This window comes from Sorex araneus, chromosome 2, assembly GCF_027595985.1.
Source record: "Sorex araneus isolate mSorAra2 chromosome 2, mSorAra2.pri, whole genome shotgun sequence".
Classification (NCBI taxonomy): domain Eukaryota; kingdom Metazoa; phylum Chordata; class Mammalia; order Eulipotyphla; family Soricidae; genus Sorex; species Sorex araneus.
The window spans coordinates 346208997-346222002 of record NC_073303.1 but is presented as its reverse complement, the minus strand read 5'-3'; the positions used below and the strand labels follow the sequence as shown (position 1 = coordinate 346222002).

At 46.0% G+C, this 13006-nt stretch overlaps 1 protein-coding gene across 1 annotated transcript in view; it reads right to left on the bottom strand.

Moving 5' to 3' along the window:
- Positions 1-3500: 3500 nt before the first annotated feature.
- Positions 3501-13006, bottom strand: part of ELP2 (elongator acetyltransferase complex subunit 2) — a 56466-nt gene continuing 46960 nt past the window's right edge. Inside the window, exons 19-22 of the mRNA XM_004606079.2 lie at positions 10972-11093; positions 7278-7411; positions 6062-6175; positions 3501-3741 (exon numbers count right to left, since the gene is read on the bottom strand). Coding sequence (XP_004606136.2) covers positions 3585-3741; positions 6062-6175; positions 7278-7411; positions 10972-11093 — 527 coding nt within the window. The 3' untranslated portion in view covers positions 3501-3584. The remainder of the gene's footprint in view (positions 3742-6061; positions 6176-7277; positions 7412-10971; positions 11094-13006) is intronic.

Genomic DNA, 13006 nt, shown 5'->3' with positions numbered 1-13006 from the left:
CTGCTGATGGTCGGCCTGAAGCAGAGCTCCCAGCCTTCATCTTACAAGGATCACCATTCAATGCACTTATCCCCTGTGCTTTTAGCCCTGCCACTGCCTCAGCTCACCTGATCCCAATGCTCACCTGGAGCCCCAGGAGAGCAATGTTGATTTGTGAAGTCTGAGGCAGACAGCTTCCACCCCTGAAGTTCAATGTGTAAGAAAACTTTTCAGCCCTGAGGTCCTCCAAACAGAAAACCATGAAACACATGTGCTCACCAGCCAGCCTGAGCAAACAGGAGCCAGTCCCAAACTGGTAGGTGAAATCCCTCCCCTTTGACGGTAACCCTTGGTTCCTCATCCAACTCATTAAGCACGCTAGCTAAGTTCCCTGGCAAGGGCTCCAATCATGAGAATCCACACAGAAGACACTCATTCATGAATTCTCTCACTCACCTGGCAAACCTCCCGAGTGAACTTTGGAAGAATGAGTGTAGTATGTTGTCATAGTCAAGAAAGAAGTTTGGGAAGCCAAGCAGGCATTACAGTAAAGTGCAGCCCTTGTATGCAGATGACCTGGGGTTCCATCCCCACCAGTGCATGTGGTCTTCCAAGCAAAGGAGTGACCCATGAGCATAGAGCCAGGAGTAAGACCCGAGCACAGTAAAACAAGAGCAACAAAAAATCTGGGTAGGATTTTAATTGAAGCTTTGGGACTGGAAATTCACTGTGAAGGATTTTAAGTACCTACAGGCAATTTAGCAGGGCTGTCAATGGCCAAGAGCGGGCTGGAGTGCTGTGAACTGCAGGCAAGGAAACCCAGTACAACTCTCACAACGTTGCAGACACGTATCACAGATGAAAACGGACTCTGACCTTCATGCCACTTTCTCCTGGGAGCTCCTCCCCTCTGGGAACACGGGAGGTGGTGGGAAGGCCACAGTCCCTGAGGCTGCTGCTGGGCCTGGGAGGCCCCTGGGGAAAGTGAAGGAGACAGGTGTGGTCTGATCACTCCTCCACACTGGAGAAGGAACTTTCCCAGATAAGGCTGGATGGGACAGAGCAACTCGCCCCAACCTGCATCTGGGGGGGAGGGGGAGGTGGTGGTGAGGGAGAGCAGCATTTCCTGTGCGAAGGTCTGGAGGTTACACTAAGGCTGGGAACTCCGGAAGTCAGTCCTTCTGAGAGGCTGGCACGCACCACAGGCTGCAGTGAAATGGGGAAAAGGGAGTGGAGATAGCACTGGCAAAGCCAGGAGAGCCGGAAAGTCAGAGGGATGTTGGGAATCCTGGAGGAGACCGGAAGTGGGCCTGGCACCTCAGGCAATACCTAGGAGGGGGTGAGTGCGGAAAGGTTGTAGGTGAAGCTGTCACTTGGACAGGCAGCAGAAATGCAGGGTGGCCCCCGCAGTCGGGGTGACAAACGGACTGAGCGCGGTTGACTGGGGAGACAGGGAAATGGGGGCTGATGCAGAGGGAGACAGTTTGAAGCTCAGTTCCAGGACTCAGAGACACAGGCTTGAAGCTTTGGGAGGGCAGCGTCCAGGGCCGGAGACACCACTCTGGGAAGCGGCCTGTTGAGGGGGCTGTCTGGAGCTCCGGGATATTCTGGAAGAGACTGGAACTCTGGTGCCAGTGACATATAAGGGTATCTGCCTCAAGTGGCCAGAGACAGAGAGGTGGCCTTCTGTGTGGAAGGGAAGGCTGACAGGCGTGAGGCCAGGACCAAGCACACGGCTGGACTTGCTGTTTCAGAGAGGAAGAGTCAAGCTTCCCAGTGGCTGAAGCTCCGGCTCTCCTAATCACACAGCAGTAGGGTGGGTCACTGCTGGGAAGGCGGGGGCTGGAGTGACTGTACAATGGGTAGGAAGCCTGCTTTGCACACGGCTGCCCTGGGTTTGATCCCTGGCACTACACAGGGCCCCCCTCAAACCCACCAGGAATGATCCCCAAGTACAGAGCCAGGAGTAAGCCAGGGTGACCCCAAAACAAAACAAACTGAGAAGGCTTGTGGCGTGTGTGGAGTGAAGGGGGGTGTGGAGGGAAGGTGAGGGCTAGATTTCAGAGGCTTTGGTTTGCATCAAGAACTTAATCTAGTATTTCCTGTTCGACTGGTGCATGGAAGACTAATAACCAGAACCTGCTGACCTACAAATATGGGGCACTTGAGAAGCCGAGGAGGGACTGCACAGAGGAAGAAGCAGGCAGGGGCCTCTCTCCAAAGCGGGCAGGGTGGTCTGAGAGAAACAACTGGAAAACAGTTTAAAAAAAAGTGATCATAACCCAGGAAGCGCCCTCCCCTCGGGCGAGAGGAAACCTTTCTATGAAAGGAAGCTAAAGGCCCAGCCCCGATTTGCTTCATGATGAGAAACAAGGCTCCAGTGTCCAACTCCACACCCCCCAATGTAACAAAACCCAGCCGGTACAGGGAGACCACGAGAGTGAGCAGCTGGGGCGGCCACTCCTGCTCCAGTTCTCAGAGCCTCTTCCAGCCTCGCCCAGCTGCTGTCCTAGCCTCCTGGCCTCTGCAGGCACACCCAGCATTCTCCACCCTCTTCACTTCCCTCTCCACACTCATTCTCACAAGCATATCCCTTGTGACTTCAAATTCAAGAATTCAAATGTTTCAGAACTCTGCTCTTCAGCAAATGCTGAAAGAAGAATCGAAGTACTTTGGTGTTCTTTTTTTTTTTTTTCCAGTCTTTGGACCGCACTTGGCGGCGCTTGGGAGGCTGGAAATCACACCGGTCCAGAGCATGCAAAGCAACTGCTCAGTCCTTTGAACAATTTCCCTGATGTGAAAAAATAAAAATAAATAAAAGAATTAACCAGAGAGATAGTATGGTCGGTAGGGCTCTGCACTGCACGAGCCCAACCCGGGTTCAATCCCCGGTCCCCCAAGCACCATCAGGAGTAATTCCTGAGTGCAGAGCCAGAAGTAATCCCTGAGCACCGCCGGGTGGACCCCAAAATGCCAAAAACAAAAAAAAACAAAAAAAACACCACAATTCAAAATACTAATGCCGAATTCCGGAGTAGTTACTGCACAGTGGGAGGAAGGGGTCAACAGACCACACTGTGTGGTCTGTTAATACAAAAATGTTAAAATAAAAAACTGAATGACCTGGGGTGGGAGAGACAGCTCAATAGGCTGGGAGTTATTCCCAAGCACAGCTAGAACTCAGGAGTCTCTCTGGGTGTGGCCCCAAAATTAATCTGGATTTTATCTATTTTTCAAGTCCTCCCCCTGAGAGGGTATAATGAAATATCCCACAAAGGAACAACAGAAAGAGAAGATTCATGGTAACAGAAGAGGAGACAAATTCGGTTCTGAAGAAGGAGCAGATTCCTAATCAGGACCTGTGGGTGTGGATAAGCCCTTAAAGATATGGCCAAGGTTCTGAGGATGTGAGATAAAGATTTTGAAAAGAAGGTCTATAGCTTCCATCAGATTTCAAAAGCTCCACGGGCCATATAAATACTACTGCTATAGAAAGGACTCAAAGTGAAACTCAACAAAAATAACAGAGGTAAAGTTATCTATTTACAGGATAAATATGTGAAGAAGCCAAAGATTATCTGATCTATCTGACAGGAGTAAGTCTATTACAGTGCACATCTGTTAACTCTGTAGATCTTCACAGTATGATCTTCACCACAACTTGCAAAGTGTAACCATTCAGCATCTTCTGTTTCTTTCTGTTCAGTTTTTCTGGTACAATTCTTCCAACACAGTTTTTTTATAGCAAGCGTATGACCTTGGCTAAAACAGATAGAAAAAATCATGAAACACAAGTATGCTACAATGATAAACTATTTGTGATGCTAATATATGTATTTATTTAATTAATCTCACTACTGCTACTAACCAAACTAAAAGTCAAACAACCCCCAAGAAGTTCAATTTTTCAAAAATGACACAAATATTTTAGCAATTTTAACCCTGGAAACAACTTAACCTAAATACTTAAAACTGTCAAATTAGGGGCTGGAGAGATAGCACAGCATGTAGGGTGCCTTGCATACATCAGATGTGGGTTCAATCCACAGCGTCCCATATAGTCTGCCAAGAGTAATTCTTAAAGTGCAAAGCCAGAAGTAGCCTCTGAGCATTGCTGGGTATGACCCCCAAACCAAAAAATCAAACAAAAATATGTTTAATAAAAGTAATTCCTAGAATAAAGGAAACTATGGTTGTTAGCTGAGTGCAAGGGGAAACAGACAAGAGGAAGAAGCAGAGAGGTCTTTTTTGGTGGTGGATGGCAGAATAATCACAAATACTCAGAGATGTAAAGCTAAATCCCTGAAAGTCATAATACTGCAAATAAATGTTAAGCAAATAAAAAGAAAACCTTTTAAGTACTCAGTACATCTAACCTACAAAATGTCGCTTAGCCAAGCCCAAGTTCTAAGCCAGAATGTTCTTAAAACACTTGCATTACCCTATATTTGGGTAAAGTTATCTAACAAAAAGTCTATTTTATTATAATAAAGCGTTGATTATCTCATGTCATTCACTGAATGCTGTACTAAAAGTGAAAAACAGAATGCTCCCACTCAAGAGTTGAAGTACGTTCCTATGAATATTTATTGCCTTTACCCTATCATGAAGCCAAAAAAGTCTTAAATGAACCATTGTTGGGACCAACAGTAGAGTGATTACGGTGCACGCAGGATTGATTCTGAGCATAAGGTCCCCCAAGCACTGCCGGTACAGCTGAGGACACCCAGCACCACTGGGGGTGCCGGATACCCCCACACTCATGGCATGAGCAGCAGCCTTGTGCGCTTGGCTGAAAACCACATTGGGCAGAGGGAGTTGGGGGAAGTACTTATTTGGCTACATAAGCTTTAAAGTGGCAGGCTTGGGGCTGGAGCGATAGCACAGCGGGTAGGGCATTTGCCTTGCACGCAGCCGACCCAGGTTCAATTCTCGGCATCCCATATGGTCCCCTGAGCACCACCAGGGGTAATTCCTGAGTGCAGAGCCAGGAGTGAACCCTGTGCATCACTAGGTGTGACCCCCCCCCCCCAAAAAAAAGCAAAAAAATTAAAAAATTAAAAATAAATAAAGTGGCAGACTGTTTTTTGGTTTGGGGTCACACCCAGCAATGCTCAGGGGTTACTCCTGGCTCTGCACTCAGAAATTACTCCAAGCTTAGGGAACCATGTTGGATGTGGGTAAGGTAATTCTGCCACATGCAAGTCAAACACCCATTATCAATCTGGTCCCTACGGTGATAGGGTTTTCATCCTTTTCTTTTTCCCTTTTTTTGCTATTATTCTTTGAGCCTAACATACTATTTCATGATACTTAGAAGATACAAATTTGGGGGAGTCAGTCTAGAAGGCAGTTTCCTTATAAACCTTTTTGCTATGTCATTATGACCATTATAAAATAGGGAAAAGACAAATTAAAAAAACTTGTCTGCAGAGCTGGAGTGACAGCTCAGCGGGTATGGCATTTGCCTTGCACGCGGCCGACCTGGGTTCAACTCCCAGCATCCCATATGGTCCCCTGAACACCACCAGGAGTGATTCCTGAGTGCATGAGCCATGCACCCTGTGCATCATGGGGTGTGACCCAAAAATAAAAAATAATTAAAAAAAAACACCTTGTCTGCTAGGCAGGTTGAAGGGGAGAAGTCAGAAATGGCTGGTGCTTTAAGCCAGCTCAGTAGGCCAATGCCTTTGTCTAGGGCACTGAGGCTCTAAGAGCACTTTCTGTGCTTGAGAAAGCCCATCACAGGCGCTGAGGGGCTTCTAGAAAACAGTCTGTTCTTTAATGAACTCTGCACTGAAGTGTCCAAATCTAAGATGTTTCCAGAGCAGTCTCTAACACACTTAAAAATGACCACTCTAACTCAAATGTATTATCTCTAGTACTAGGAAAACAAGCAATTTAGTTAGGAAAACTTTTACATCATTATTAAGCCACTAGCACAGAATACAGAGAGACTGCTTAAAAGACACCATGAAGAGATGTGCAAATCTATTTACGCAAAAGTGGCATAAAATTTGTCTCTTAAGATTTCAGAAGATTTCCATTTAATCTGGAGTAAACAAAAGCAGGAACAAAATACCTTTGAGTTGTTTCAATGCAGTGAGTCCAGTCATTTATTTCTGGAACTTGATCAGTCTTTTTCCAGTTGTACAGACAAATCCTCCCACACTCTAATCCTATTGCAACGATGTATCTGTTTGGGAGTTGGGGGAAGAGAGTGAGCAGTCTGGTTATGTATTTATTTCCACCATCATAACTAAAAAGTACTTCTCAGCTCAGGAATAGAACAGGGGTCAGGGACATATGCAAAGGACCAAATGATCCCCCAAGATGTAGCCCTGGAGGAACCTATCACTGCTCCATGGCCTTCGAGTCTCCATCACCACAGGGCCTGAGCAGCTGCAATTTCTTGAGTCTTAGTGTGGAACCATGTGGCCTTGCTGGCTGAGTATACCAGGAGTGACCCTGGGTCCCATGAGCTCTGCTTGGGAGCCCTAATGACACAGGCAAACGGGTAGACAGAGTTCTTCATGTTCCTAACTGCCTCCGTCTTACAAAAGACTAAAAATGCCAGCCTCGGAGACACACACTGCTGACTCTACAGTCCTCCAGGGACCTCCTCTCCCTCAGGGGGTCACAAACGGTTGCACCTCTGTCCTCTGCGAGCAAAGCCTGTGCTTCCCTGGCTGGCTACAGCAGGGTGGACCACTGTGAGGTCACAGAGGAAACACCTCGGACCTGGACTGGTGAGACAGGAACTGCTGGTCCACACTCCCAACTCTGCTTCACCACTGAACATCTATCAATTTCAAATTTTTCTCTTTGGGGGACAGTGGAGACTCCCAAGCAGAGCTCAAGGGGGTCCTCCAGGCCACTACCACTGATACCTGACCTAGTGCTGCTCTGACCTGACAGAACCAGAGGGATCCTGCCCTGCTGGGCAGTGGGCTCAGTGCCCTGGAGTGAGCACGCAGTGCCGGGCAGTGGACTGAGAGCCTCTGCACACCAGCATGTGCACCCGCCCTTTGAGCCATCTCAGGCCAGGCCCCAACTCAAAGCACTGTATGAGAAGAATATTATGAAATATTTGGGGGCCAGAGATAGTATAGCAGGTAGGGTGCTTGCCTTGCACATGGCTAAATGGGGTCGGTCGGATCCCTGACACCACAGGAGAATCCCCCAGCCCCACCAGGATTAATCCCTGAGCACAGAGCAGGAGTAAGCCCTGAGTACCTCTAGGTGTGGCCCAAAAACCAAGAAGAGAAAAAACAAAAACCCAGGCCCAGTAGACTGACCGTTGAGCAGGGCTCAGCACTGGGCACACACTGACAGCCGTCACAGCCCCACCCACGTCCAGGACAGAAGAGCAGGGTCCGATGTTGTGCTCCACGGAGTCATCGTTAGGGTCACATGGACCCCAAGCCACCACCTAACAGAGACAAAACTTTAGAAGTCTTTTATGGTAAAGTTTCTAGAAATGCATCACAGTTTCAAAGGCATAAGTTATGCAGAAAAAAATTTAACAAGAAAGACACAATTCCATTTGCAAATGTTTTAGGATTACAGAGCATTTCCAACCCCACAGAGAGCCGCATAGAGCCACACCCCACCACAGGTATTAGAGAGCTCAACAACCTAAAAGTGCTGGCCCAAAGACAGGCGTTCCCACACAGAATAAAAGGATGTCTACCAATTCCCATTCAGCAGTTCCAATCCTCCGAGTTAATGGTCCTTGTTGAGGAGTTCAGGCACGTCCCCATGAAGTTACCACCCTCAAAGATGGCAAATAATCACATTCAAGGCTCTTTCTACCACCCATCTGTCCAGACGACCTAACCCTAATGATGCCCTTCATTAGAAAACGAGACTGTGGAGCCAGAGAGTACAGTGAGTAAGGCACTTGACTCACACATAGCCAGACTAGGCTTGATCCCCGGCAACATACATGGTATCCTAAGCATAAGTAGGAGTGATCCCTGAGCACTGCCAGATGTGGCCCCAAAACAAAAAGAGGTTGCCCTGGAAGCTCAGAAGCTCAGGCCTGAAAGGACTGAGTAGCCAAAAGAAAGGGTGAACAAACTTAAAAAAAAAAAAAAGACAACTGAGAAATGCAGAACGGTTGGAAAACACTGGTTGTCCTTGCTGCTCCCACAGGGAGCTTAAGGTTTGTTGAGCCACTCCCACAACAGTGCAACTGAGGTGTGCACTAATATCAGGCACTAATAGTAATTGCTTTTCTCTTTCCTTTATGTCATTTGTATGGTTTATTTAACAAAGTCCTTTTTTTAATAGATGCAGGAAGATAGTTGATGCTATACTATGTAACAGGGAGTTAACTGACTCCAAAATAATGCTTACTCCTGGGGCTGGAGCGATAGCACAGCAGGTAGGGCGTTTGCCTTGCATGCGGCCAACCTGGGTTCAATTTCCAGAATCCCATATGGTCCCCTGACTACCACCAGAGGTGATTCCTGAGTGCAGAGCCAGGAGTGACCCCTATGCATTGCCGGGTGTGACCCAAAAAGTTAAATAAATAAATAAATAAATAATGTTTACTCCTGGGCATCCATATTTATTTGACTTAACCTTCAGTTGCCCTAGTTTCTACCACTCCAAGAGTAGGGTCTGATGGGCCCAGGGCAAGCCGTGAGCTACCCTGGCATCAAAATGGGCCAGGCCAAGTGCCATAATACTTAACTATAAGAGCACGGTGGTCATGGACAAATTCTGTCATGACCCAAAGAGAGGTAACTGAATAAGGACCCTGCTGGGGTTAGGAAAGATTAACTTGGCCTGAGGACTGTGGTCTGGAATATGTAGTGAGATGTCCCCAGGAAGAGCCAAACTTTAAGTTTAATATATCTCTTACTGTGCTCATATAAAATGATATTGCTAGAAATATTACAAGAAGTAAATTTACCATAACTATTTAAATGCATTACTAGCTGAGGAAAGAAGACAGCAATACACCCAGATGAAATCCTGCCCTTGGGTGGATCTCCTAGTAATCTTGAGTAATCTCCTTAGATGAGATTTTGTCCTTGAGTTAATCTCCTGAAGGAGTGGCCTTTATCTCTCTTTGTTGTTATGATAATGTTCAACCCCATCTTTTATCCCCACCCTATGGGCACTAGGCTAGCAGAAGTCTTGTGGCTGGCAGAGAGACTTGTAGGCTGGCAGAGAAAGACTTGTAGGAGGTAGACTGGACTGTGGGAAGGAGATGCTGAGAGGGAGATGAAGACTAGACGCTGAAGACTAGATATTGAAAACTAGACCTGAGGACTAGATATTGAGGACGAGAAGGTCAATGATGAGACGTTGAAAATGAGGAGAACTGAGACTTTGGAGACTTTGAGGTCTGAGGAAACTAAGATAATGCAACTCTGATGACTGGTACTACGGCCAAAATGACGACTACGACTGCATGGTAAAGGGAGAGATTGGACGATGCTGGGAAGGAGAAAGAAATAAACTGACTGCCAACCAGCCCAGGGCCCGGTTCCCATTCCTCCATCCGTTGCCTGTCCTTCACTCATCGTGCAGTTCCTTAGCAGGCGGCTCTCAGCCACTAAATGCTTGAGTCCTACATGTCCAGCCTGTTCGGACCCACCTTTTTTTGTTTGTTTTTTACTGGAAACTTACACAGAACCAAAGCATGATTTTGGAGAGGAGGGTTAGCCCACTAGGCAAAAAATGTGTCTCTGGGGGCGGGAGCAATAGCACAGCTGGTAGGGTGTTTGCCTTGCACAAAACCAATCCCTGATGTCCCATATGGTCTCCCACCCATCACCAGGAATAATTCCTGAGTGCAGAGGCTGAAGTAAGCCCTGAGCGCCACTGGACGTGGCAAAAGAAAAGAAATGTGTCTGTATGGCTGGAACACTAGTACAGCAGAGAGGGTGCTTGTCTTGCCTGTGGCCTCCCCAGGTTCGACCCCTGTTCATGTATACGGTCCCCCAACCCCCACCAGGAGTGAACCCTGAATGCAGACCCAGGAGTAAGCTCTGAGCACTGATGGGGTGAACCACAAACTTGGGGGAAAAAAAAAGGAAATGTTTCCAATACATTCACATCAGTGAAGAGAACTTTTGTCTGTTTCTTTCCAGATGTACCCAAGACTGCAGCTAGACTGCAAAGACAAAAGCAGTCCTGCTTCTTCAGCAGCTAGAGCAGTGCTGGCAAATACGGGCCAGGAAGAAGAGGAACCAAAATGAAGGTTTGAAAGAGTTACCAAAGCTGGTGTCTCAAGATGTCACAGAGTGACAGCATGTCCACGTGGGCCTCTACTATGGCAGTGTGGACCATGGCCACACCTAGAGGAAGCAAGAGGAGGAAAGAGATACTCCAACGTCACCCGCCTCTCCCCGAAGTGGCACATGACTCTGATCTACAGGAACTGCAGAAAAGGACATCTTAAAGAGTACAAAAAGAAACAAAAAAGGCAAAATGAACAGCAAGGACAGGGGGCACAATCAAGACGCTATTACTAGCTAACTTTTGATTTTTTCCAAGCTTGGAACGAACACACAGACAGACAGACAGACAGACACAGACAGACAGACAGACACACACACACACACACACACACACGTATCACTGAATGAAAAGGTCATAATCATCCAGTACATCCATCATCCATTATAGAAAAAAACATTTTCTATAACGGAATCTTATGAATTATAAGATTAAGAAAAGACAAAGAAACTGCTTTTACCCTCATTACTCTCCCATCCTCTCCTATTCCCCTAATTTCTGATTTGTTACCCATTTCTCTTATTCCTTTTCTTCTCTGGGGGCCATATGCATTTATTACTCCATAAAAAACTGAATTTATGGAATTAATCAGAGAAGACCTTTTTTGCTTGCATGTGGAAAAAAGAGTAAAATAATGCATGAACTGATTTTAAAGGTTATTTTAGAAAGTCATGGTACTGTGCTCTTTTATACAGCATATCTATAAAAATATGATCTTAAGCTTTGAAAAATTACCTTTTTGTCCCGACTCCCAGTGAAGAAATACTTGCTGTCAGGAGTCCAATCACAAGACCAAATTATTCTACTGTGCACTGCAGTGACTTTGTTGGTGAAGGCAAAGAGACTGAAAACTGGGTCTGAAAGAAACAATATACACCACACTCACAAAGAAAACTGGTGTTTACCTATTAGAAAGTCTTCTGAAAATACTACAAACATAGATCTAGTAATCTACACGTGCTGAATTTTCTTTGTACTTTTTTGTTTGGGGGCCATACCCAGCGGTGCTCAGGAAACAAAATGGAGTGCCAAGAGCCCAACCCGGTCGGTCATGTGCAAGGCAAACTCCCTACCTGCTGCACTATCACCTGGCCCCTCTACATGCTGAGCTGTGCATCAGACTCAGGGTAGGCAGTTCATTCCACACCAGAAGGCATACAGTGACTTTTCTAATAAGGGATATTTTTACACTAACTAGATACTTTTTTTTTTCTTTTTTGGGTCATACCCAGCAATGCACAGGGGCAACTCCTGGCTCTGCACTCAGAAGTACCCCTGGCAATGCTCAGGGGACCATATGGGATGCTGGGAATCGAACGTGGGTCGTCCGCGTGCAAGGCAAATGCCCTACCTGCTGTGCTATCACTCCAGCCCCTAATTAGATACTCTACAGTTTGATGCCTACATAAGTAGTCTGAAGCAATTTAACCTTTAAGTTGCCCATTGCATATATTAGGTTATAAAAAAAAAGGATTAATATGTCTTAAAAAAAAAAAAAAAGAAAAACGTCCAAGTCCTTTTCTTGTGCACTGGAGAGTGTGTACAGAGGTTAAGGCACTGGCCTTAAAAAAGCAGCCAATCCTGGTTCAGTCCTATCAGATATGGTCCCCTGAACACTGCTAGGAGTAGCTCCTAACGTGGACTATGTCGAAAATGTAGTAACTATTTCTAAGGAGGAAAGAGAAATCTACACTAATCTATAATCCACAAAGATATTAACAAATTAATGTATGTTGTCAGCATTGCTTAATTTTAAAAGGTTATATATTAGGAAATGACTGTTGCTTTTTACTTTTTAATTTTTGAGCCACACCCAGCAGTCTCAGAGTTTAAATCTGGCTCTGTTCTCAAAACTCTCTCCTAGAGGGGCTCAAAAGATCCTATGGGGTGCCAGGAATTAAACCCGGGATGGCTGCATGCAAGGCAAATGCTCTATTCACTGTACCATCACTATAGCCCCAGGAAATCACTATTAATTAAAGAAAAAAAAGTAAAATAAAATAAAGAAAGAAAAAAAGAAAAAGTCTATTTAACACATATTATTCAAAATGTGCCATAGTTGCTGAAAGTGTGTAAAATACAAGAAATTAAGGGACTAGAAATAACTCAATATCAAACTCAATTTAACAACACAAACACACCTTAACTGTTCAATACTCACAAAGAATCTTTCCAATGAAAAGTAGTTGTAGGAGAACAGGAGAGACAGTACAGAGGGAAGGGCACTTGCTTGTATACGTCCAACCAGAGTTAGATCCCTGGCACCCTTGAGCTTGCCAAGTGTGATTCCTAAGCACAGAGCCAGGAGAAAGCCCTGAGCACTGTGGAGTGTGGCTCAAAAACCAACAAACAAAACAGTAGGGCCAGACAGAGAGGACAGCTGTTAAGGTGCTTATCTTACATGCAGTCAACCCCAGTTCTATCCTTGATGATGTATGGTCCCTGAGCACCAATAGGAGTGATGCCTGAGTAGGGAGCCAGGAGGAAGCCCTGAGCATCACTGGGTGTGACCCCCCCAAACAAAACAAAACTCCCAAAGTTGCTTTACTGCTTTACCCGGATTGAGGAGACACCTAAGTGACAGAGCAGACTTGCCTAGCACATATAGGTCCCTGAGTTTGATTTCCAACACTGCAGGGTTCCCTAGGAACCATGGGAGCTTTCAAATGGACCATTTTATTCTTTTTTTTTTTTTTGCGTTTGCTTTTTGGGTCACACCCGGCGATGCTCAGGGGTTACTCCAGGCTCTACACTCAGAAATCACTGCTGG